General features: G+C 31.7%; 4 protein-coding genes and 1 long non-coding RNA gene across 10 annotated transcripts; 3 read left to right on the top strand and 2 right to left on the bottom strand.

Annotated features, from left to right (window-relative positions):
- Positions 1-45: 45 nt before the first annotated feature.
- Positions 46-13,066, bottom strand: LOC130900129 (kinesin-like protein KIF3A). 2 transcript variants are annotated; one of them, XM_057810522.1, is made up of 8 exons: positions 12,791-13,066; positions 12,514-12,730; positions 10,858-11,385; positions 9,685-9,882; positions 8,672-8,949; positions 8,198-8,615; positions 4,133-4,364; positions 46-1,416 (listed from the first exon to the last, which is right to left on the bottom strand). In XM_057810522.1, exons 2-8 carry the CDS (start codon positions 12,724-12,726, stop codon positions 1,385-1,387), a joined length of 1,899 nt encoding a protein of 632 aa, XP_057666505.1. In that variant the 5' UTR covers positions 12,727-12,730; positions 12,791-13,066; the 3' UTR covers positions 46-1,384. The 2 variants fall into 2 exon arrangements, with proteins under 2 accessions (XP_057666505.1, XP_057666514.1); XM_057810531.1 differs by lacking the exon at positions 12,791-13,066 and having other exon boundaries at positions 12,514-12,598; positions 12,664-12,720.
- Positions 13,061-17,824, top strand: LOC130900175 (uncharacterized). 2 transcript variants are annotated; one of them, XR_009060145.1, is made up of 5 exons: positions 13,103-13,267; positions 15,445-15,599; positions 17,061-17,295; positions 17,390-17,589; positions 17,651-17,824. It is a non-coding gene; the product is annotated as an uncharacterized LOC130900175 (long non-coding RNA). The 2 variants fall into 2 exon arrangements; XR_009060146.1 differs by having other exon boundaries at positions 13,061-13,267; positions 15,445-17,295.
- On the bottom strand, positions 16,079-25,162 carry LOC130900150 (uncharacterized). 4 transcript variants are annotated; one of them, XR_009060143.1, is made up of 4 exons: positions 18,439-18,679; positions 18,248-18,366; positions 17,162-17,430; positions 16,079-17,108 (listed from the first exon to the last, which is right to left on the bottom strand). XR_009060143.1 is itself a non-coding variant. In XM_057810554.1 (4 exons), exon 1 carries the CDS (start codon positions 25,160-25,162, stop codon positions 23,507-23,509), a length of 1,656 nt encoding a protein of 551 aa, XP_057666537.1. In that variant the 3' UTR covers positions 16,079-17,108; positions 17,162-17,430; positions 18,248-18,366; positions 18,758-23,506. The 4 variants fall into 4 exon arrangements, 2 of the variants coding, with proteins under 2 accessions (XP_057666537.1, XP_057666530.1); XM_057810554.1 differs by lacking the exon at positions 18,439-18,679 and adding an exon at positions 18,758-25,162; XR_009060144.1 differs by having other exon boundaries at positions 17,162-18,366; positions 18,439-18,730.
- LOC130900168 (pleckstrin homology domain-containing family J member 1-like) lies at positions 19,122-23,121 on the top strand. The gene has a single exon (XM_057810576.1). The coding sequence runs from the start codon at positions 19,264-19,266 to the stop codon at positions 19,912-19,914; it is 651 nt and encodes a 216-aa protein (XP_057666559.1). The 5' UTR covers positions 19,122-19,263; the 3' UTR covers positions 19,915-23,121.
- A 578-nt stretch (positions 25,163-25,740) lies between the features above and the next one.
- On the top strand, positions 25,741-26,409 carry LOC130894689 (tigger transposable element-derived protein 1-like). The gene has a single exon (XM_057801626.1). The coding sequence runs from the start codon at positions 25,741-25,743 to the stop codon at positions 26,407-26,409; it is 669 nt and encodes a 222-aa protein (XP_057657609.1).
- Positions 26,410-26,861: the final 452 nt, after the last annotated feature.

Here is a 26,861-nt window from a genome sequence, read left to right as displayed (position 1 = left end):
CAAAACAAAAGTCTGAGAAATAAGGATTACAATTGAAAATGAATATATATTCAAATTTTGTTTATTAGTTGAAATAATTTTATTACAGCAATTAACAGAAAATAGTAATAAGTGTATGTAAAGGGATACATTCCAACATCACAATGATTCTAATACTGGCCTTTATAGATTAATAAATATTTAAAAACTTAATAAAAATATGATTTCTGTAATAACTAAGCTAAAAATAAAGCAGTCTTAAGCAACTTAAAATTATACTTATTAAATAATAGACTAGAACCAAACTGGCAGCACATATTAATAGTAATATTGACATTGAAAATATTGTAAAGAACTTTTATGGTAGTTATGATTAACAAATAGTAGTGTCTCAAGTTATTTTAACTTTAAACCTAGAGCTGCTAATTCAAATTTTCATTGGACATAAAAGAGGTAATAGTCTTCTAGAACAACTTAAAATTAACAACAAAAAAATCAATCCAAAATATGACAAAAATTAAAGCTGAATAGCAGAAATTCATAGTAATAAATTAAATAATTGAAGCTTATACTCTCAACAAATTGTAATTTTTTTCGAGCTACAACTGTATATTTAGTCCGGCTTTAACAGAAAAACTTCTAATCTCCAATCCCCTTCCAATTGCTAATCAATGATGTATTGTTTTTGTTTAAATTTATTTGAAGTATAAACAAAAGACAATCAGACACTGACAAGAAAAAAAGTGACAGATAGTCTACCATTAGGATAAAAAATGTTGCGTGCTTTTGGTAATTGTATAAAAACCAGACTAAATAAATTCAAAAGTTTAGTTAGTAATTGTCACACTTTGTCAAAAAAATTGTATACAATGTAAATCACTAATATAAGTAGAAGTTTTGTAACGTAGATAGGTAAAGTGAATAAGTATAAATATTCCCAATCTTCAGGTCATTTGACTTTAATAGAATTTGATATAGAGAATGGTTTATTTGTCTCAAAGAGGAAAAATCAATTTATGAGATATAATTATCAAATGCAAGAGGTTGTCATTATTTGTTAAAGAATTCCAAAAAAGTTCTCTAAAACTAACAAGGCTCTTAAATTTTCTTTCTTTCCTTATACATATGCCTAAAAAATAGATATTGATAATTTTAATAGAATTTAAAATACAAGAAATGTGTCCAGATGTTTCCAAGAAAATATTACAGAATGTACTGATTGATCTGAAGATTAATAATATTTTACTAATAGCATATTGAAGTTATTATAATATTGACATAGGTAGATATATCAATATGCGTTGATAATAAGAAGTATAGTTTTGAAAGTTGATTTGATTAATTTCTACTTCAAAGATAGCACTTTTAAGTTGAGATCTTTCGGTTGAGTCATAAATACCTTATTTTATTTTAATTTTCCATCAAAAGCATTAGTAACTAAAAAAGAATAAATAATTGTTGAATTTTCGAAATATCTAAATTAGAAAAACAATATAAGATACAATTTTCTCCAGGTTTTATCCATAAATTACTAATATTTTTTAACAAAAAACTGAATAACAATACCGATAAGTTTAAAAACAGCCAAATAAATAATATTTAAAACAGCAAAATAAATATATAGCTCATATAAATAGTGAAAATATATTTTAAAAATGTTCTATTAATACCGCAAGGCAATACTTATTTTAAAAATAATTTTGGACACAAAGTTATGCAAAAAATAATCAATTTATCAAAATAATACTGGTATTTGGAAAACTGTAGCAAACAATTACATCATTAATTAGAAGGTGAGAATTAATTGTCATTTCCTATTCCTATAGTTTATAACGACACCTCTGTTTCGACAGTATGATATATATATATATATATATATATATATATATATATATATATATATATATATATATATATATATATATATATATATATAACAATATTAACGTTATAAGGATATTTGATATATTTCTCTAAACTATACTGTAAAACGATATTGTTTTTCAGTTTTTGTTAAAAAATATTATATTGCATATAAATCCCTTCACATTATAAAGGTAATCATATAGAAACAAAAAAATTGAAATTACTAGCTATATCCAACCATTTTACAGACTATTTTTTTAAGACAAATCTGATCTCAAATAATTCATTTTACTTTGATATCAATCAATTTATGTTCTAATACGCAATACATATTTAATAATTGGTATGTAGAAAGATTACAGTGCTGATAACCTATTAGAATGGAATATAGAACCACAAATTCCTCAAAGCAAATGATGTATGCATGGATAAAATAAAACTAGTTCACAAAAAAATCGTGTGACTTCAAACCAATATGATTTGCAGAATTTTGTTTCCCCGAAGGTATTTAATGTTTCATTATCTTGATCAAATTATTTGTAGCTTTCTTAGAATCTACAAAATAGAGCTATAAATTTCACTTAAATTATTTAGGTCTTTTTCATCATTTATAGCTTTTTCGTTCTTGTGAATGTGAACCATTTCGAAAAATTCTCATTTTCGTGTATTAAATTCCGTTCCAAGAATTTTTGAATCTTTATAATTGAATTAATTTTTTTGATATTTAATGGTGAGTTAATGCAGTTTTATTTTTTTTTATCGTATTGATGACCTTATAGTCTATTATCTAAATACTGAGACATAGGGCAGATATCTCTAGTGGGGTTTTGTGAACTTTGGGTAAGCCATAAAATTTTGGTGTTGTTGCTGATGTTGATCTCAAGTTTTTTAGTTCGTTCTCAGTGAAAACACTCTTATATTTGTTAGTTAATTCATAGTTTTTGAGTTTTATTGTTGAAATTGGATTTCTTTCCATTAGTTTATAATATTTGTTACCATTTAGAATGTTATTTGCTAGTTCTTCTAGTAAGATTTGAGCAGTAGCACACTAACATTGTCTTCGTCTGTCCTAGTTAATAATATTTCATAATGATTTTTGATTTGTGTAGCATTTTATTATATTAGGTGTTCTGTTGTTCTTCATTATATAAAAAATTATTTTAATGAAGACAATTTTTTTTGAGTTCTGATTTTGAAAATAGAAACAAATAGGATTACCTAATATAACTCACTTATGAATGACTGGTACGGGAAACCTTTACCACTTTTATGAAAACGAAGCTTATCCTAACATTAAAAACAGAATCAGCCTTTTAAGCCACCCTATTTTAAAAACCAAAAACCTACCTCTTTCAAACTCTAATGGAAAACAGATATCCAATAAAGTCCCTCAACAAAATCATATGGAATACTATTACAATCGAGGTGGTAAATGACGTGCAGAGCGACAGGGAAAATACTGAAACAATCAAGTCACTGAGATATGCTTCTATATGAGAATTTTTAATAATGGATACGCTTAAGTCAAAAATTTTAATGATCTTAAATAATATATAAAATCGTTACATACGTATAATTTATTTTTTAGATGATTTCTTCAGTTAAAAAGCAAATATCATTCTGTCGATTTCAAAAAACAAAAATCATGATGGATAGCAAACTACTATAGTTTAGTAGAATTACATCTAGAACCTCGGAGATTGTGTCTTCTAACTACGCTTTTCACCCTTATAGTAATATAAGTGAATATAAGCATGATAAAAGAAACTTATTGTTTAAGATTATTTCATGATTTGAGATCTGATTACATGTCTACATAAAATTGTATTAATGGCTTGAAATGTATAATAGGTTTCAATACAAGACAAATATTTCATTCAGCTGCAAAAATTATATGAAAATGCAATTATATAATGAAATAATTAGTTATATTTGTGACTCTACTATGTTCTTGAAGCAAGGTTACATTACACTTGTTTTGAGGAAATTGTGTATAGATAAAAAGGATTTATGTGTGGCTTTCAAATTTGATAAAATTATTTAATATGACTCCTCTAAATATTACAAGTTATCATTCCAAATACTTGAATTTAATAATCAAAGTAATACTATTCCAGCTTTATATTTTTAATGATTTTGAAAGAGACAAAAATAGTGACAACATTTTATAAGAAAAAAATCATCAAAATCATTTTGTGGAATACATTGAAAATATGGGTTTTAAAAAAGGATGATATTCAATGGATTTTTTTTGCAACTGAATGTTATGAAATAAATTATTACTAACGTGACTTTGGTGCAGCCGATAAACTTTTGGGAAGTTGCCGTTTGTCTCTTGATTTCTCCTTTTTTCTTTCAGGATACTTATGGAAAGGTTGCTTCATATCAAATTTCACCTGAGTTAAGGTTTCAGCACTAGTATTTTGACGCTTTCTCATATTGTTACCAGTATAAGCAACACCCCTCATTTGGTATTCTTGACCATCATTACTCCAAATCATATTGTACTGAATTTTTTTCTGGAAATGTTAAAAAAATAGTAATCATATAACAATTTAAACATGAAATGTCTCTACTATTAGTTCACATATTGTGGTGTGTAAACTATTCTGGCAGTCAACAGGAATAGTTTTCTCTAATAGGCAGATATTACCAAAAGTAACACTGATTATTCAGTCAGATAAATTATGGCATAGCTAATAAGTAGTGAAAGCTTGACAAACTATCCATTGTAAATAAAGGCTACTTTTGTACTACTAAAAAAATGCTGTAGCAGTCATATTTTGTGTGCATCAAAAGAAATGACAAAACAGATGGTACCATCATCAAGATATAAGAAAAGTAAATGTATAAATCTGGTAAGATAACTCGAAGAATATTTTCTTACAAAATACCATCTTTTGATAAATCATAAAATTAAACACAACCTTTTAAATAGGATTATATCGAAAAAATATCATAGATGAAGTAAAAGTGCATAAGTGATTGGAAAGGGGTCGCAAAAAGATATCGAAATTCGCGACATTGATGAGATGGCGACTAAAGAGGAAATCGTTGCCGCCCCGCAGGACGCAGCCAAAGACGAAAGAGAAAATACTGAAAGAGTATAGCAAAATGAAGTTTGTCTGGGTTAATAGCAGGAGATTTCAACTCATGGGCGACTGACTGGGGCAGTACAGAAACGCAAGCTCGAGGAATAGCACTATTGGAATCTGAACATAATTTAACTTAATACAAGCAATAAACGTACATTTATTAAAAGAGATGCCACTTCCATCGTAGCAGCAATCTAGTCAGAAATAGCTCGTGGGAGGTAATACGACATTTACACTGCCAGTAATCACTGTGCGATCCTATGGGAAGTATCAACTAGCGAGAAACCTAGAAAAGACCACACAAAAACAATTCCAGTAGGATGGACAGCGAATACCTTTAATTCTGAGACGTTTAAAATAGCACTAGACACCACCCTATCAGTGTTGGGGAAGCCGAAAAGAAAGTAGAAAATATAATGAGGTAAGTCACACGACCTTGTGACTGAGACTAATGCTTCTGTCTAAGGGAAAAAAATCTCTTGACTAACCATCATCCTACCATCTGCTTTACATGTTAGATACCACATAAAAAATTCTGATTATCCAAGGTAGGATTGAAAGAGTTATCGAACAGCTGCTCTCATAACCAACATGGCTTCCGAAAAACGCTCTACCCTCTATGCTATTAACTTCGTCATCAACACAGCTAAGGACGCCATTGCAGAGAGTAGAAATATTGCTTGGTGGGCCTCAACGACATAACGCCCGAAATACCTGCTAAGTTAGTGGCAAGCGACTTCTTTGGCAGAATCCTGAACTACGACACCGGGACTACTTGGAGGTGGTGGGAAGGAGGTGTTGGGTGGTATATTAAGAAGGATTACCAGTACGAGAGATTGTACATAAGAGAAAAAGTGGATGGGTTTAAAAATATATGGGTGAAGATCAAAGTGAATTGCCAGATCTCTTTAGTGGTTTGTGTAATTTACTGTACCAAAAACAATATTATTAACTGTGTGCAAGCTTTAGACAGTTTCTTACCAGAAATATTACCTGTATGTAACTACATAGCAATTATGGGAGATTTGAACATTGACTTTTTGATTAGTAATTATGCTAACCCTATATCACAATTCTTTTATACTTTTGGTTTTTTACAGGTCATAAATGAACCAACTCGTGTAACTGCAAATAAGTTAACTTTGTTGGATCCTATTTTTATAAGTGATCCCTATATTGTAGCTTCTGCTGGCACCCTCGACGCTGATGGTATCAGTGATATCAGTTGTGAGGCCAACCTACCCGTTACAAAGAATCATCAGATATATATATATATATATATATATATATATATATATATATATATAACATATATATATATATATATATATATATATAACATTTCATGATTTCAAAGGATTTGATGAAGATAAATTTAGCTACGATCTCTTTAATGTACCATGGGATGAACTCTATTATTTAGCAGATATTGAAGAAAAAGTAAACTTTTTTACTATCCAACTTGTCTCTGTTTGAAAAGCATTTACCTCTAAGAACAGTTCAAGTAAGTAAGCCCCCTGCTCCCCTGGTTAACCTCTGCCCACAAGGCACTAATGCACTTGAGAGATAAAGCACTTTTCAAGTACAAAAAAAGCTTCTGCAAAAAACTGGGAGGCATATCGAGAATAACGAAATCTTGCATCTGAGTCAGTAATAAGAGGATACCTTGAATTTCTGAACGGTATATAAATCTGCTTACAAGTTTGCAAAAGGCCGATGAGATCAATAATGTATGTCAGGAAAAGATTGCTTTCTACAATAGCCATAAAATGGACCATTGCAGAAAGTTCAGGTTTATTATGAAATCTCCTGAATCAATTCTTAACCATGTATTTACGATTAAAACAAATGCGGCTGGAAATGATGCTCTTACGTTGTGGATGCTCAAACTCTGCCCACAGTGCTAAATCTCTTGACGCATATCATAAATTTTTGTCTAGAGACTGGCTACTTTCCTAACGGCTGGAAGGAGGCGTTAGTCTGTCCAGTAACTAAAGTACATAATCCGATTGAGTTGATAGATATGCATCCTATAAGCTTGTTACTAGTACTTTCAAAAGTCCTCGAATGAGCAATGCAAGCCCAAATGAACTGAATGAATTAAATTGGTTAAAAAGCAAATATGTAACTAACTTTATCTTATATAAGTTTTTATAATTATTTATAAGTTTATAGTTGAGACTGTATAAAGTTCTTTTGCATAGATAAGTGGTTAAGAGGAAGAATGACATATATGTTAAATCTCGCCACTGCTGTTGCATGATGTCTGTATATTGTATACTTTGTAAATTGTATTGTGCAGACATATCAAACCAATGGAGACGATTTATTATTTTTGTTACTCAAGCTGAAAATGCCGATGCGCTCCGCGATGGTCAAAACAGTCTTAACACTTATGGCATTCCGATATGGGCTGATGCATTCATTATACAGGAATCGCGGAGGAAGGTAATGCCAGTATATAGACTGAGTGCCTTGAGAGGGTAAGCACTTTCCGTAAGGTGCCTCAAATCGCAGTGTGCGTTATAACCGGAATGCTGCCTTTAGCTTACTGCTAAAGAGAGAAGTGCACTCTACCGGCGAAAAAGTTCTATTGAATTAACAAAAGCAGAACTAATGAATAAAGAACAGAAGAACAGCCTACAACTATGGCAAAAACAGTGGAAGTCTTCGGAAAATGACCGCTAGGCTTACCGTCTTATCCCATAGACACCTGGGTGAACCGCATGGAGCGGTCAATTATAGCTTGACTAACGGGAAAAGGTCGAAGAGAGAGGAGTAGGTTTTTAGTCTGAATTGAGCCCGATATTCCAGACTTCATCTGGTCCTGATGATAGGTAAAAATTATTTTCCACACCTTCATAAAAACACACACACGCACACCACACACAGAAAAAAAAACGGAGACGATGAAGTTGCAAGTCGTGGAGCAGGAGATCACATTTCGGCTATTCATTCAATACTTGTGAGTGATTATTGATGCCAGACTGAATTTCACGAAGCAATAAGAGCTAGTGTGTATCTCTTTATTGCTTAATACTTAGCCTCCCCTGATTTTTACAACACTTCTGTTGCTAGTTGCCATAATGTTATAAATTTTTTTCCACCTCTGTTTACACTCTATCTCTTTTTGGATCGAGCATAGCTAGGTTGAGTTAGTAAATATGTAGATCTTTACCATTTTGATTATTTACATACCTTAGGATAGTCTGTACAATGAGTAATTCTGATTATAATATAAAACAAAAAAAAATTACCAAATATTCAGGAGGTATGTAGTTATCTAAAATAAGATTAGCAAGTTGGGTTTCCCGAACTAATAGCCTATTATTGTCATATAGTGCTTCTAAATCTCTTTGGTATTCTCGTTCTTTATCAGAATGTTCTTCCTTAGCTTCTTTTATAAACAACTGAACTTTTTTGAGCTTCTTAGTAAGACCGACGTCTTCTTCTTGTAATGAAGAATACTGTTCTTCTACATCTATTTTTTCTAGAGTTTTTTTATTTAGTTGCTCTTCTAAATGTTGATGACTCCTGTCTAAATTTTCTAATTCAGCTGCAGAGGATTCTAAGAAAAATGCTTGTTGCTGAGCTTTTTCCAGTAAATTTTCACCACCAACAAGAATTTTCTTTTGAATTAAGGCCACCTTTTCTTCTAGCTCGTTCTTTATTTTTCTAAAATTATTTTAAGTTTAAAACCCATTCATCAAAAAAAAAAAGATGATAGTTACTCTGTTCTCTCCAATTCCATTGCAGTTTGTTTGAATCTCTCCTTTTCTTCAGCACTAACTGCTCTGTCTTTCCTTTTCTGTTCCCTTCGCTGTTCAATTACATTAAGTTGAGCAAGTCGATCTTTCAGTTCAGCAATTTCAAGTTCAAAACCTTCAATTAGTCCTTTTTCTTCAACATTAATTTTAACGCAGTTCTTAATAAATTTGACCCTAGATGCATATCTTAGTGTACACATGCTTTCTTCATAATCTATGTCAGCAGGACTAATCATAGCAATCTGAAATAAAGATGGAAAACATTATAACATAACACCTATCATGATAAAGACCACATCTTTTATAGAGATAGGTTGATATATTTCATCCTAGTCAGCTGTGAATGTATTTATATCTTCCTTTTTCCTTAAAATTTATAGCTCTTTCAAAACCATGTCAATAAATACTTATTTTAAATAACCCAAAGAATAAATAATTTAGAAATCACTCTAAGGACCTGGAAGGCAACTTAATCACAACACATGAAAAATAATTGTCCCATTGAAAAATTTATCATTGAAAGTAAACCCTCATTCACACATTCCCACTACACTCTGGTAAAGTGAAGCGGAGATGGAGTGAAACAGTTTAGCATAGTATAATTTATCGAAATGTTCTATTAAAACTTACACTGATAGATGGTAATTAAGTTGGTTACAGATTTTACATTTTTTGTTTACGCATCGCTATGTACTTACAAAAGATTTCCAATACTATATATTTATAAATAGAGAATATTCAATAGAATATTTCCATGTACAAGTATTGATGCATTGATGTAAGTAGTACATAACAAAACTATTATGGTTAACTTGCCTCATTTGGAATACAAAGGCACTTAGAAACAAAAAAAAATAATAATAAATAATGTTTTAGTTCACATGTACACTGAATTTCAAACATCTTATTATACTAAAAACATATAAAAAAAGGTTTTGTTACATTTTATGCTAATTTGGAAAATAAATTAAACTTACCATAGCTGTTTTTGAATTGCCACCTAAAGAATCTTGCAGAAGTCTTGTTAATTTGGAATTTCTATAGGGAATATGGGTACTTTTCCCATCAACTAAGGCTGATATCACATTTCCAAGAACAGAAAGAGAGAGATTAATGTTGCTAGCTTCTTTCAATCTTTCTCCAGTTGCTTGAGTACGAGACGCTCTCTCAGAGCCCTTAAAAATAGACCTATTAGAATATATAATAACTTAAAAAAAAGGTGAACACCCTTATATGTACATTAATTTCAATAAATTTTGATAGACATGTTTTTTCCTAAATGATTGATTATATTCTCAGCTTCATTAGGCAACTTATGTGTTAAAATTATTAGTTATAATATTGAGGTTGATATCTTCTTGCAGTACATTACAAGCCACCTCAACTTCATGAGATAGCTCTGCTACAAATTGAATAGTGTGTAATCAATCATGATTCACACAAATTGATACCAGATTGAACAAGCTTGGCAGCCAAGGTAAATGGTTGATACAGATATAAAGGCTATAGATTGAGCGGCAACTCGTATTTTATTAATGAAACATAGTGTCTCGCATGGTGTAAAATTATTCCTCCACTACTTTCTAAATGCAGCACCAGATTATCATGTTGCTTTTAATGAAAAATATAGGTAATCTGCTACCTTATCCAATAGCATTCTACCAAAATGGATCATGTCTTTTTCCACTTTCTCACTTTTGCCCAACCATTGTATATTTCCAGACAAAAGTGGAGTTTGTTACAGAAGATGACCTAAATTCATTGTTGATTGACTCGGAAAAAGCCTATGGAATAAAATTAATTGATATCGAAATCTAAATGACACCATAAATTCTTAAAAACAGAATATTATCAATCATTAAACCACTTAAATAGTCACTACCACCTGTAAATTTAACAGTTTTCTATTCATGGCAAGATAAGTAAAGATGTAAAAAATTTAAATGAATTCTGAATGTTTACCTTTTTCCATATATATCTTACTTTTAGGTATATATTAATAAATTGACTACAGTTAAAACTTCATTTTAATAGTTAAGAATTTTTAAATTCTAAATGAGATAATCATTACAATGTTTTTTTAATTATAATTATATGATTATGGCTAACATCAGATGCAGAAATAATTTAACAATTAGTTTTCAACTTACTGCCAAATCAACCAAGTTCAACTTTCCCACAGTAGTTTTATTATCCTGTCTATTCTTAGACTCAATAGTAACAGTGAAAATTGCATGTGATCTGCTGCTAACATCATTCATCAAAGTAGATCTAGTAATTCTATTTTTATTACCACGATTAATCAGTTCAGTGACAGCTTGTATAGAGTCAACGGTAAAACCCATAAGATCTTTTACGTACACACCAATATCCTTTCTCTCTCGTATCGCTAACTTTTTGGTGGGATTTTGGGCTAAGAGATCACGTACTTCCTCATTGTAAATTTCTAAATAGGTGGCTTTTACAACAAATGATTTTTCTTCACTAGCTCTGGCGATCTGACTAAAAATATGAGAGAAGGTATTTGGCACAATACCTTTTAGTTCTGGAACCAAATGGTTGCCTACCATAGTGTAGGTTTTGCCTGTTCCTGTTTGGCCATAAGCAAAAACAGTACCATTATAACCTTCTAACACTTTATCCACTATTGGAAATGCTGTCATCTTGTACATTTCCAACTGAAAAATGAGTTTAAATTAAAAAGAAACTCTGTTTTTTGTTTTAGTTAACTTATATTTGTACCTAACTAAATGTTAATGATATTTGAACACAGATATTTGAAATGTTAGAAGGGTGCATTAGAGATGAAAGGGCAAAATTCTGTTTTGTTTTCAATTTAAAAAAAGTATGACTAAAAAAATTATATAAATATGCGATAATAAAAGAAAACATGTTTTTATGGTAGTATTCTGATAACATATATTTGTACACAATTAACATCAATAATGCAACTTGTCCCTAATTGATGAATTTGACTTAATTAAATTACCCATAAACATAAAATACTTGATCTACTGATGAAACTTAATAAAAGGAAAAGCAGATTCTTTTTGTAGAAATCCTATTGATATGGTATTCACAAAGTAAGTGGTAATGAATTGCATAATTTACTTTTGGGAAAATCTTTCTTGAAAGTGAAAAAGAACTAAAAAATATACCTTACATAGTTTGAAAAATAATTACAATATGATATGAATAGGAAAACTTGGGTCAACAGAAAATAATTAAATGATATTTAAAAAGCATTAGAACAGCTGATAGAAGTTTTAACTGATAAATCTTCCTAATATATTATTTCTTAATATAACAATGAAGCATATCCTTGAATGCATTGTTATTAAGTATGGCTGAGAAATTTTTTGTTTAAAATAAACTTTCATTGAGTTTTTTATCCATGATTCAATAGTTATTTGGTTTATATACAATTTTATTAATTATCATGATCTTATGTTTGTAATGTAAAAAAGTATTCATGATTTATTATTTTCCAATAATGTAGGTATCAATAATTCTTATCAAGTTTCTTTAAAAAAACTGTGGCATTACTATTACTAGATAATACATCTCTCACAACAATGAATAGTTCATTGTCATAAAATGAAATTGCACATTCAATGTTAACCTTATTTGTCTATATTTATTTTGCAATTAGATGGAAGGAGGTCATCAAATAAAGTCCTTAAGGACTTGAATAACATAGATTAAATTGTTTATACTTGTAACTTGTATATGGGTATTAATTATCAATTATTATTTGGTTACATATTTGTATTAAATGATAACCTTGAATAACAAAAGAGACTCACTTGTGTAGTATCCAATCCAAATATATGATCAAATTTAAAAGGCTTAGTATGCTCTCCATTTTTTCTTAATGCAATTAGATTTTCTCTATAATCGCATAAAACAATATTTTCATTTCCTTCAGACAGTTCTTTTTTACTAAGCGGCCTTACCCTTATAAAGACCCTTACGTTTTCTTGGGATTGTTGATATTCAGTCCCAGTACTGTTTTCCATATTTCTGAAAAAATGTCACTGAAATATGACCTACACATTTTTTAAATTTTATTACAATGTTTACCTTGAATTTATCTATTTATTGGGTCTTAAATGATTTTCAGAGTATTTTCTAATTCACATTTTCATAAGAACTACATACATAACCATGATAGCTGCCAAAACAAAAATCGATTTAATAATTTATTCTTCTTCCTATTTTTTGGTGAATTCCACTAAGCCTTCACAGCCACGGTCTTACAAAAAAACACACATTCCAGGCCAATCAGAAAGGGCTTTCACCTAGCTGATACCGACTTTACCAAACGAGCACGACGAAATTGAAACATAACCTAAGTTCCTCAAATGTATATCTGACTTTGTTTCTAGAATTTAGGTTTTGTTGCCATTACGATTTTTAGTTAATTTCAGTAGCATAAAACGTTTAGGTGATTTAATTTATTTTGAATCAATTTTGTCACGCTGTTAGAACCATTTTAAAATACTTTTAAACGATTTATTGTGATAATGTATGATATTGTATCCTACATAGCACAGAGAGGTATGTAGTGGTTACATTGCAAAAATGTTTATCTATTTTGAGATTAGGTAACCAGTTAATAATAGTTATTTAGTATTTTGTACAAATTTTTAATATATACAACTAACTTGAAAATTTTCAAACAAAATGCACAATGGTACAATTATTATTACATAGCCACGCAACTCCACAAATTCAATTAGTGGTTTTATGAGGTTTCTTGCAACAAAACATCTGATTTAAGAGTGTTGTAGAGGGTATTGTAATGTTTTGACAAAAAGTATTTAAGAATAGATGAGCCTTCGAAAACTTTAATTTGCTACCAAGATGATGTTAAATATTTCAAGAAGAATGTGATAATATCCTATCGCCTCTCACAGATGAAAAGAAATGAGAACTAATCATGAAAAATGTTTTTGATATTTTAGTGATTTATTCATATATTTTGTGATTTGTAGATTCAAATTGAAGATTTGAATAAAAATCTTAGAAGTGTGCAAGCCAAGAACTTTGAATGTTTTATTAAGCTATTAAAAATTTGGAATGGTGTTCTTCTAATAATACCCAACCAAGTAAAAAAAGAAATAGATAAATAAACATATCACCCAAATAAAAAGTTAGGTTGTAAGGGTTTTAATTCATAATTGAATATAATATTTTTTTAAAATCCACATAGTATGAGCATGTTTATACTTGGTTTCTTATTTAGCGTTCATGTTAAAGATTCTAAAGTTAGATTCAGGTACACTTACATTCTTTAGGTCTTTAAAATCGTTGAGTTCTTGAACATTTATATTCTCCATAAATAACACAAATGTTATTTGTATGTAGTTTTATATTGCACATATTAAGCCGGTAACTCTTCCTTACTTTGTATGTTTATAATGGGTAAGTTTTCATCTTTACGAATAAAAACTTTTCTATTTCTAAACCTGCAAAATTTGTATTGGTGATCTTTTTTAAACCTTAAGGCCTCGTTAAACAATATTTTGTTATGAATTAACTTTTCGTTAATAAATATTTGGTTACGAGTAACTTGTTTTCACTGGTGACAGCTTAGCTTAGTTGCTTCCTGTTTTTACATAAATTTGCTTTGACAGATGGTGTTGCAAATTTTACAATTATCACTGGCTTCTCTTTATTTTTCGTTACAAAATAGTCCGCCACCTACATTGCATTGTAAGAAATCGTTTATCTCTTTTACTATTGTTCTTGGGTTATAATTCTCATCAATCTGAGTATGCATTTAGGCAACATATCTAGCTTATCATTTATATATGTAGAAATGCTCAAAGATAATAAGTAGGCTCTGGAGAGAGGAATAAACTAGGCCAGTTTGCATTTTTTATTTACCAGAAGCTTTTGGCAATAGATTCTTTATTATAGAGATTGAATATAATAAATAGGAAAGTGGTTGCTATCATGTAGGTTATCGGAAACTTGCCAAGAAAGAGAAAGTGCAGTTTTAGGGTTACTGAAGCTGAGGTCAATAGCAGAGTAGAAACCTGAAATCTTAAAGTGAGTTTTCGATCCAGTATTTAAAAGACCAGTTGAATTTATGACTTTTTCTATTGTGTTGTCTCTAGTGCATTAAAGTCTCCAACAAGGATGTATTGTTGGGGAAGTTGAAGAATTAGGTCTTTTAATTCTTTTTTATTAAGGGGGGTGATCCGGTGTAATGTATATACCGCAAATGGTAAATTTATAGGGGCACCAAGTAGTAACAGCTACTACTTCAAGGTTTGTTGTTAGTGGGAGATGAGATAAGTATATATCGCTGGATACAAATATTGAAGTACTCCCACTGACTCTTATGCAGTTGGTACGGATGTAATGATATCCTTCAAAGTTTCTCAAATTGCGGTGATGATCAATTTTGAAGTTGGTTTCTTGGAAACAAAGGAAGTCAGGTTTGTGGGAGGAAATGATTTTCTGAATTCATTCTAGTCGAGGATAAAATCCATCGCAGTTCCACTATATCAGAGAGAATGCACTAGTTTAAAAAGAAAGAAACGAGTCATTACTGAGATAATGTCGAGGAGTCAGTGGTATTCCCGTCATCAGTAAGAGACATTTCGACGACATTAAGACATAAGAGCTTTTTGATCAGGGTGAAGTTTAAATTTAATTATATTGATTAGACGTATAATACGGTTTTTTAAAGGTCAGTCTAGATTTTTTGGTCTTCTTTTTTGCAGGAATTCTGGAGCTGGATGTTGGATATTATTGGGGAAGCATTGGACCTGGAAGAGTATCAGTAGGAGATATAGGCTGTGGTGAGTCGAGGCTGCTGTTATTCGAACAGGGACGTTTTTCACTAGTTTTTGAAAAGGAAATTAGAGGAAAAAACGAGGTGTGTTCTCCGAGGATACTATGGGTATAACTTAAGTATTAGTAGTGGTAGGGTTAGCACAAAAGAGATTTACAGAATCATTTGATTTAAGAGAAGGATTTTTTGTGGGATGGAAGTGTGGGGCATGAATCAGTAGTGTGCCCAGCCTGTTTGCAGAAAAAGCATTCGAGTTTGTGGGTAGAAATGAATATTCTATGTGTAGTGTTGTAGGTAATATGCAAATTACACGGCAGAAGCTGGGAACATGTACATATCCATTATCAGGTTAGCCACATTTGACGTATGATATAAAGAGAGGAAAGTGATAACTCTAAGTCATGCAATGCTTTCTCAATGACGGAATGGGGAACTGATGGACAAACATTGAAAATAAGTATTCTTTTGGTTGGAGATATAAACCGACGTATAGGGATTATATTGGAATTAACTAGGATGTTTTGGTTGGTTTTCAGAAGGTGGTCGAGATAAATAAATATATATTCTGGATATGAAAATATATAATTTAGTCAAATAGTATTGTGATATCTCAACCATTTTCAATTACTCTGATTCCTTTCAGCATCATCATTTCGTTTAGAAACTCTATTTGCTTTCTATTGCCCACGAATGTTGAATTTAAAGGTTTGTATGTATTTATTGATGAGGTGTTAAACACATCAAACAATTTATCAAACTTTTCAATAATATATGCAGTACCCATTGTTTCTGACAGTAGTGCACCCAGGCTCACTGATATATTTAGACCTGCTGCTACTGCAGCACTCAACACTTGTGTAGCTAATTTGACCTTCATTTTGTCAAAATTGCTTGGCCAAATGTGTGAATTGGTTAATTTTGGGGCTAGTCTGAAATGTAATTTTCTATCTGCATTGAAGAAATCTTCAATATATTTCCACGAGGCTGTTTTCTCCTTGAATGTAAATGTATGTGCCATTAAGTTGTTTCTTACAGCTTTTATTAGATGTGGTGGGTCAAAAACATACCAAAATTTAATCTCCTTTACCTTAAAGAAAGGATATCTCTCCATCACACCTAATAGATGTGCCATTTGTATAAAATTTCTTCCCAGATCAGAAACCAATATTTGTTTTCATAATCCATAATCTTCTAACCCAATAATTTCATCTTTAGAAATATGGAAGAAAAGGTTTGACTTCAAAAACATTTCATCAATGCAAAAAATACAGTATCTGTCTAATTCATTCAATGCCTCAATTTTGGGTTTTATACTCTTGAATAACTTTTCATTTAAACCAGCATTCATAGGCATGTTTTATGTCATTCTCTGCAGAATAACGTCTACCTTTTGGCATTCTCATATGAAGATTTGCCTGCATTTTCACAAACTTAGCAGATGCTGGTGGTAGTAATTTTTTTAACGAACACTTAAATTGTGTTAACATTTGTTTGCGTGACAATTAACCCCTTTCTTGGGGTATTATAACTTAGATATTCTTCTAGTTTCCATAACTGGATCTGCTGTTGATGTCGATGGCCTGGGCTCACAATCTAAAAAACTGTAGTATTAGTATCATTTTTAATAGACAATAGACAAATATTACCAAGTCCATATAAACCAGTACTTTTTATCTGGATAGAAGAATCTAATTTTCTTCTTTTCGGGTCCCCTATTTCCTTTGCTTCAGGAATAGCATGTGGTTGTAGACGATTTAGGTTTTTATTAGTTTTTAACCAGGTGAGTTAATTTAACATATTAATTCTGCTTTAAAACTTGTTGAGGTTATGTCTATATTATTTTTGCAGTACCTTTTTGTTTGTTTTTTTTGCAGATCCTTTTGTTGTTAAGAAAATAATGGCTTTTAAACATGTCCTTAAAACTTTCCAGCATCAGTGCTTTAAAAATATAAATTATAAAAAGGGGTGAAAACGCCTTAGAGTCCAGTCATGTGAAGAAAATGGATTTTGACTCTGATTTGCAGAGGGGAAGTATTTGCTAGTATGAAAGACAAAAGCTACAAGGTATCTATAGGTAGGTATATATGCCTTTGTTAATGTAATATGGAATTAATTCGGTTATAATTTTATTGTAGTGCCATTTGTGAGAATCTAATGACACCTTGGCTTCGTCAGGGACTAAGCATCCCAACTTTGCAATGCAACCTGAAGAGGAAAATTGAAGATATTTTAGGGGAAGAAGTCCAAGACAGTCAAAAACGGAAAACCTGCGCTTTTTGTGCTTAAAAAACGCAGAATGACAGTTTCAGTGTTAAGCATGTAAAAAATACATGTGCCTGGAACATCAGGCAAAAGTATGTACAAATTGTATTTAAAAATATTATGTTTATTTGTTTCACATTACTTTAATTGTATCTTGCTGTGTAAATAAAAAATTCATGGAAATATGACATAATTTCATTTATTTTATAATAAATACCTGGAGTAATCTGTCAGATTAAAGCTTATGAATTGTGCTAGTATTTCCAAACATAATCAAGCTAGGGTTAAATAAAGTGTTATTAGTTTAGTATAGTAAATTTTCATTTTATTTAAGCCTCTTTGCAAATGATCCTATATTTCTCTAGAGGCAAAAACAAGTTTGTTTCACCACATTTTTTATAATGACCATCAAAATTAGGAGAATGTTAGAATTTTTCATTTCCAAATGTAAGAGGTTAATAAGCACATACCAATAAGCTCGTTGAACGTTTCTTGTGTTATTGGACTGTTCTACAAGATTTTCAATTTTTGTAATTATATGAGATTCCTCTTCATCTTCAGATGAAGAAGTGGAATTCTGATGCACAATCTACAAATTTTACATTACACTAAATTGGGTAATATTTATTATTTAAAATAAAGTATAAATAATAAGGTATACCAGTATATTCACAAAGAAGTGCTTCCATAGTCATTTTTGTATTCAATTAATCCAGACCCGGTAACAAATAATTTGGGTTCTATTTTAATATTTGTCACTTGATACAAAACTCATGTGAAGTTGTGATTCTTGTTTACCAAGCTCATGAGCGTTGAGTACATAGGTTTCGTGCAGTGTTTGATAAATTGGAAAATAACACATGTAAGACCGTTCTATACTTTCAAAGGTTACTTGTCTTCTTCTTTTTTAAACATCAATCGCACAATATAATAATATCACTAATCTAGTAAATATTATTTTTTTATAAGATGTTACATACCTTCTCAACTCAACACATAAACAAAGGATAGAGAGGTTCGTTGGTTTTTTTTTATTGTGAAGGAAGGCATTTATTATGTTTGGCCCTGATATAGGAATTACTCTTCTGCAGAGTAAAAGATAACACTACAGAACATACTCTATCTTTGTTATGTTCTGTGTATAACACATAAACAATCACAGTTACTCATTTATATCATATATGTAATACTCCTATATGGACGTTTTTTCCCATACCAACTGTCCATATAGAAGTATTACATATATGATTTTTATAATTTATTTAGAACGGATTCTGTCATATGGTTCTAACTGGATTCCGAACAGTGACGTGATCCAAGTTACTTTCCGAACATTCAGATCACGATCGAATTAACCCGATTATATTTTCCGAAAAGTATTTTATGTGGTTGTTGGTTATTTGCAGCAAAAATAGATTGAGGTTTATAATTATTCAATGTAGTAAATAATAACTGCCTTACAGAGCACCTGCAGTTATAATAAAAAATGAAGTACAATGATAGGGAGCTTATTTCACTTGGTGAAAATAATGCAGATTTAGAAGGAGTTATGCATCATATGAAGCCTATAGGAAATGACTGGTCGGATTGGTATCAACGCCCCTCATTCAAAGAACGATATTTTAAGTTGATACTAAACATTTTATTTTATTACAGAGTTGCCGAAGAAGAACCGATCGGTATTTTAATATTGGAAAATGCCCAAGTGTCTTATGAAAAACCTCATAGAGGAATACCATTTGCTTTCTCAATTACATTCAAAGTCAACGACAAACATCGTGATGACGAAGCAAAACATATATTTTCATGTAGATGTGAAAAAGATGTTGCTACATGGGTCATAGCACTTAAAAGGGCTTCATATGAATACTGGCGTTCTCAGTACATTATTTTGAAGACCAAACTTAGTATGAAAATAGGTGAAGACCCCGTGTTAGAGTACATTAAAAGTAAAAATTGTATTGTGACACATAGTGAAGTTAAAAAAACAAACAAAAAAACATCAAAGTCTACATTTTATAGTAATATTGATATAATTAGTACATGTGAAGAAACTAGAAGTTACTCTGATATCAAGAAAACAAGTGGAACAAGTAGAGACATTGATGTAGATAATTTAATAACATTTGAAGGGTGAGTTCCGCACTAAATATTTTTTATCTATACCTTCAAATATTTTTGTGTATATTAAACATTTATTTTCAGTGCATTATGTTAAACAATTGGTATGTTTTCAAAGTAGTGGTTATATGATATGACTAAATTTATTTACATATTTTTGCACTGATTTATGAACATACAAAGAAAATGAATACCAAAAAATAATACTTTTAAATTAAAATTTTGTGTCAGTCATGCACTGCTATGTAAACATATTTATAGAATGCATTGAAACAATGTATTTATAAGTGGTATATTGTTGATGTTAACACTGATAACAGTTGTGTTATTTATTGTCGATGATACTTTTTAAAACCATATTGTGGCAATGAAATAGCAAATTTATGGAAACAGCTATTCTATTTAACCCGGGAACGGTCGCTACTATTTTCATAATCCGATAGGTCGCCTGTTAGATTTTATCTAAGAATTAGAGTTTGTCATTAATGTAAAAAAAATATATTTTTAATAAGTTTATTTATGAATATTATTACAAATTTAAAAAAAAATAGTTAGCAAAATAAAGTTAAAAAATGGATTAAGAAAGTTTCTTCACAGAATAGGAAATATACTAATACCTATTTTTAAGAACAGCTTAAAAATATAGGTTTAAAAAAATATAAACTACAAAGATTCTTCAGTAGAATTATTACCACAATTCAATGCAAATATAAGTAATTGTTTGACTGTGTTCTTTGCATACTGGAGAGACACAAGTTTCACACTGATGTTGTTCCTTCTTATGGGGCAATATCTACATTTTACTTTTTGTTGATTCTGCTGATCTTGTAACGGAGCTACAGTCTGCGTTGGTCTTTTGCCAATAATGTTAGATATTTTTTGTCAAAGAGGAATAGACAAGTTTGGAATAGAAGAGCGCCTGATTAGATGAGGTAATGCCAACTGTTTTGAGAGATCTGAAATAAAAAGTCTCCCTGCTTCTATCTCACCCATGTTATGTTTCTGAAATATTTGGGAATTTATTGTAGCAATATTTAATAGAGTAAAAAAACTATTAGTGGCCAACAATTACTAATTCTGCTACGAAATATTTTGAATTTAATCAATCTACAACATCTACCCCACCTTTCATGGAATTATAAAATGTTATAATTTCTGGCTTGTTTGCTTGTGTGGTGGACGGATCTATTGAATTATCATCATGGAGAGTAGATAGCATCAGAATGTTTTTATTACTTTTTGGAATATACGACGCAAGAATACAGTGATTGTAATTTTTCCCGTAAGCAAACATAGTACTGCATAATGGACGATTTATTTACCTGAACAAACTCGGATGGGATCTCCCGCTTATTCTTTTGCAGTCAGGCTGTGATTTAGAAGTAAATCGTTAGCAAGGGTAACTGGGGTGAAGTAATTATCCATTGTAACGTTTCGTCCAGTCTTATTAATAGTATATATCAAACATTTCACTACGTTGGAAGCAACGTTTGACAACTTGTGTTGTCCCTCTAGTTGTTTTCTGGCATATATTTCCATATTGTGCATATAAAACGTTCGTGCATCTGCTAGACCCAGGGTGTCCAACTTGCAAGGCTCCAAGGGCCAAAACTAAAACCTTTGATGTGGTTATGGGCCATATAATAATTTTGTTAAAGTAATAGCAAAATAATGTAAAGTATAAAAATAATTAAAACAAAAAAAGAGTATTATTTCTTTTATTGCTCATTGAGTACGTTTTTGTAAATGAATGGAAAATTTATACATATTTTTTTGAGAGCTAATAGAAACATTGCAATAATAATAAAAAGTTATATCTAATGTGAAGAATGAAGACTTCGTCCACCAATGAGGAAATGTCCACCTCCAGTTGTAGACAGTCTCATGAGATGACGTCTCCTTTCTTGTCTGGTGATTAGGAACATGTCAGCTTGAAGGTTACATAACTCAATTTGTAAGTCGGGTGGTTGATCTTCAATGATTGCTCCAAGAGGATTATTATAAAGCAATAAACTGCTTTTGAGACTTTCGATTTCTTCAAATCTTGTATTGAATTCATCAATAACTTGTTGAATTTATGAACTGCAGCATGAAAACTCAATATTTTCCTCACTATTGAATTCCTCTGCTAGTTGCAGACAGCTAGGGAAGTATGTCAGCTTGTTTTTTTCCAAAGCATGTTTAAACACGCTCAGCTTATTCCGAAATCCGTTTATTTTTCCGATTAAATCTGAAACTGTCTGGTTTCTTCCTTGAAGACTCAAGTTTAAACTGTTAAGATGATTAGTCAGATCTGTTAAAAAAGCTAACTGTCTTAAGAATTCTGGATCCTTAAGCTTTCTTTCCAGTTCAGTTGTGTCCGATGAAACGTATTCATTGAGGAATGCAGGAATTTCTTTCCTTATGGCAAAAAACCGTTCCATGCACTTTCCTGCACTCAGCCACCTTACATGGTTGTACATTAGCAAGTCTCCATACTCAGCCTCTGTTTCCACTAAAACTGCCTAAGTTTTCTGTGTAGAAGAGATCAATTTCCACGTCTAATCTTATTTATAATCTTACTCACGGTTTGAAAAACTTGATTTTGCTTGACTGATTTTCCACATAAAGCTCCCTGATGTATAATACAGTAAGACCCCGCTTAACTCTGTTTCAAATACATATCCGAAAGAGTGTATTTGTATTTCTTGTTTGGTGCCGTATAGTACAGACATATTTTTATTATTCGAAACATTTGTTGAAATTATTGTAAGTAGGTATTAATTTACATATTTAATACTATATTACAGTGTCAAATATTTTGATCTTTAGTTTTTTACTAAGGGTGATAATGAAAAAGAAAAGAAAGCAACCAGAAAAAGCATTTCACTCAAAACTAAAATGGAAGTGATTAGAAGATTAGATTATGGTGAACGTCAAACTCTAATTAGGGGTGTAATGTTAGCTGTCCAAAAATGCCGTATGCGCGAGGTAATATTGTGGCTAAAGTATTTAACCAAATTAAAAAAAAAAACACTTGCATATTGCAGCCAAAACAATGGCTCTACTCCGAAGCAAAGACCGATTAACAAAAAACAAAAAAACAGATTTACAAACCACCGCACAGTATGTCTCAAATATGAGCGCGCACATCACTGAAATGTAAAAGAATGTACATAAAAACACTCTGCTTCGGAGTGAATTGAATCTTGAACTTTGCAGTCATCAACTGAAAAACATAAAATATTGAACAATGAGGGCACAATTTAACCCCTACGAACGGATCTTTATGTAGAGAAGGTTGCCTAGTCACAGGCGTTGAGCCCAATTTTCATTAGTATCGGTATAAGTGTTTATTATCGGGGCGGAGTCTGCTACACTGTAAATTGCATGGTCGGAAAAAATATTGTTTAACATACGCAATTACGTGAACAATATCAGATACAGAAAAAATAAATTTCATAACGTATCAATAGATTTATAACAGAACAAATACTTAAATATTTTCTCATCTTCTAAGATCCTTAATACGCCTTTTGTTAATATGTTGCGGATTGATGATTTCTGGTAACAAACATTTGAAATGAAACTCCTCTAGATGCTTACACATTTTTTGGTCCCAGAAGTTGTCATCTCGAAATATCTAAAAAAAAACAATTATGGTAAGTATTAGTTATAATATACTTACTGGATGAACTTACAATTTCAGACTCAATTCCAATAGGTGTCCAAACAATAAAAATACAATAACGACGTTGTGTTGTATGGAGCTGCCCTTGTACTTGATAAAAGTAATTGCTGCTACGTTTTAAAAACATACGTCCTTCTCGAAGTTCTGCAAATTTAATAATTTGTTTTTGGATAGCGTCTATAGGTGTCGTTTTAGCTGCTAAATAAGGACACTTCACCTCAATGCCGTTATCTCCTATTAGACCATCAGATGTAGCTGCCAAATAGGGCTTTTCAGCATCAACGAATAAACCGTATTCTGCTTCAGCGACGTTGTGAATTTCTTCATACAAACGAATTGCAATTTTTTCATGTTCTTTGCCCCAGTTTGTGGCTATATTGCCGTGAAATGGATTGTACATAATTGTTTTAACAAGAGCTGCGCAGTGGGTATTTGCACGTTGTTTGCAAATTTGTCCGAAAACAGAAGCTGTTAGTCTCTTAGATCTCTCTTCTTTCCACAATAAACAGTCTGCTTGGCCGATTGTGTTGTGTAAAATCTCATATTCTTCTTTGCTCAGATGAATGTTATTGAGGAATTCTTTAACTCTTGATTTGTATTCTTCTTCATGCATATCTGATGACGGTAATCCATAATCTTCATCAGCCTCTGTTATTGCTTTCCTCTTTTGTTTTATTGTGCCAGAAAACAATGTTCGCCTACTTTTTTTCCATGCAATGTTTTGTGCACGTCTTGCAATGCTCTTTTTGATATACTTTCCAGGGCTCGCATGGGTCACTTTTTTATGGATATAGCGCGGAAATTCGCCAGCAGGTACGTTGTAGGATATGGCAGCCGCTTCACATCTTGTTGCATAGGAGCGTCGCGCCGTATAATTGATTCTTTTCCCGCCAACAAACTTTGCTACAACAGAATTATAACATTCTACAGCATTGTTGTCCATATTTAAAATCAAACTTTCGGCATTTCGCGTAACACGTTCTGCGACATACAAAATATCCTGGAACAGTCCGGAAGCTTTCATTTCAGTTACCCAATCATATCCTTTTTTCTGTTCATCTTGGTCAATGTTTGTCATTTTAGAACAGAAATATGTTTCACATTTTTCCTGGTTTCCAAAAACGTGGTAGGGTCCGTTGTAAATGTCTTTTTTCAATAATCGGACTTTCTCAGCATGGCACTCTTCGCTTTTTTCAGTGGTAATATAATTGATCGCTCCAATAATCCCACTGCGTAAACGTTTTATACTGTTCATCAAAATATTCCTTTGTTTAACACTGACAGGCAGATTTTTGGAACTTGTTTTCTTCTGGGTTAGTGCGCGCAACCGTGTACAATAATTTCGCAACAAGTGATTGCGGCATTCGATTTTTGATACTGGTGTATCATGAGGACGTGCATCGGCCAGTTTTTTTGTCACGCTACTATCACCATCACCAACAAGATATAAATATTTAACACCATGCATCTCGATGCTCTGTTTGAAACCTTCAACTATGATGTTAGATTCCATGCCTGTTGATGGACCAGACCAGTTTTTAAAACACGTGTGTGCAATTGGTTGTTCTTCCTTGTTTTCGGCTCTTGCACACATGCTACAATATTTGTTGCGTATTCCTAGGAATAATACCTTTTTGGTTTCTTGACCAATGATTACTCCCACTCCTGATGCTGCATCATAGTTTACTTTATAAGAGCGTTTGCTTCAGGCTCCATCAGCTATAACGGTGATGTATGGAATGGAATCTTTACCTATGTGTCCCTTTTCGATAGCAATTCTGCGTTCTTGTACGCCAGCTTGTTCTATTATTTCCCAAGCTAACTCGTGGATACTGTCGGCCAATTCATTTTGTATTTTTTGGTACAAATGTGAAAGGCAAATGTGAACAGGCAAATCGCAAAACCCCAATTGTTCCTCTATTTGTGCTAAACCACCACCAGTGGATATTGCACCTAAGACAATCGCTTGATTCACATTTAACATAGTAGGATTGGGATCAATGTCCACCCTCTTAGATTCAAGACAGTTAGTGCACTTAATTGTAAAAACACTTCGAAATCCCTGACGATATTCACTCACTATTTCTAAATTCTCATTCTAAATATTCGTCGGCCGTACATTACCGCCTTAGTGCTTCATTGAATTTGCCAACTTCATCAATAAGGACCATCATGAAGAATAAAGAAAAAATACTGTCATCGACAACTGCAACTACGTCAAGCTCTGCAACTAGAATTACCCGTTCTAGAAATAATATCATAGAGGAAATGGAAAAACGACTGTCTATATGGATTGACGAAATTGACCGCAATATACCATTAAGCCAATCTATCATAATGGAAAAAGCTAGAAGAATTTTTAATTACATTAAGGCTGAGACAATTGACAAAAGTGAAACTTTCGTTGCTAGTCGAGGATGGTTTAATAGATTTAAACATCGAAATAACCTTCACAACATAAAGATTACAGGAGAAGCAGCAAGTAGTGATACAAAAGTGGCGGCTGAATTTCAAGCGATATTAAAAAAAATAATTGAAGAAGGAAACTATCCTCCAGAATTGGTTTTTAATGTTGATGAAACATGCTTGTTTTGGAAAAGAATGCCGAAACGAACATTTCTATCCCGTGAAGAGAAACGGGCACCAGGATTTAAAGCTGCAAAAGATCGCTTAACCCTTCTACTAGGTGGTAACGCAAGCGGAGATTTTAAATTAAAACCATTACTAATTTACCATTCCAAAAACCCAAGAGCGATGAAAGGCATATCTAAATCAACTTTACCTGTAATTTTGGAGTCTAATACAAAATCAAGGATAACTGCGAAAATTTTCCAGGATTGATTCACTAACCATTTCTGCCCGTCTGTTAAACGTTATTGCGAAATTAAAAAACTTGAACAAAAAGCACTTCTGTTAATTGATAATGCTCCAAGCCACCCAACAAATTTACTATCAGACCTAACAACATGCATTCCAGTCGAAGTGGTTTTCTTGCCGCCTAACACAACTGCCTCAATTCAACCAATGGACCAAGGCGTTATATCAAATGTTAAGGCTTATTACTTGCGGCGAACCTTTAAGCAAATGTTTGAAAACACAGACGGAGAAGAGAACCGGTCCATAAGAGAATTTTGAAAAAACTACAACATTGTGGATGCTGTAGAAAATATAGGCCTTTCTTGGAATGAGGTAACAGAAAGATCTTTGAAATGAGTATGGAAGAAGATTTGGCCGGATTTAAGTAAGAGCGATGACGTTGGACACTCTGTCGATGTGGATGAAATAGTGGAAGT

Source organism: Diorhabda carinulata, chromosome 1 (assembly GCF_026250575.1).
Source record: "Diorhabda carinulata isolate Delta chromosome 1, icDioCari1.1, whole genome shotgun sequence".
In the NCBI taxonomy this organism is placed as follows: domain Eukaryota; kingdom Metazoa; phylum Arthropoda; class Insecta; order Coleoptera; family Chrysomelidae; genus Diorhabda; species Diorhabda carinulata.
Note: the sequence above shows the minus strand (reverse complement) of the source record. Positions and strands in the feature narration are given on the sequence as shown.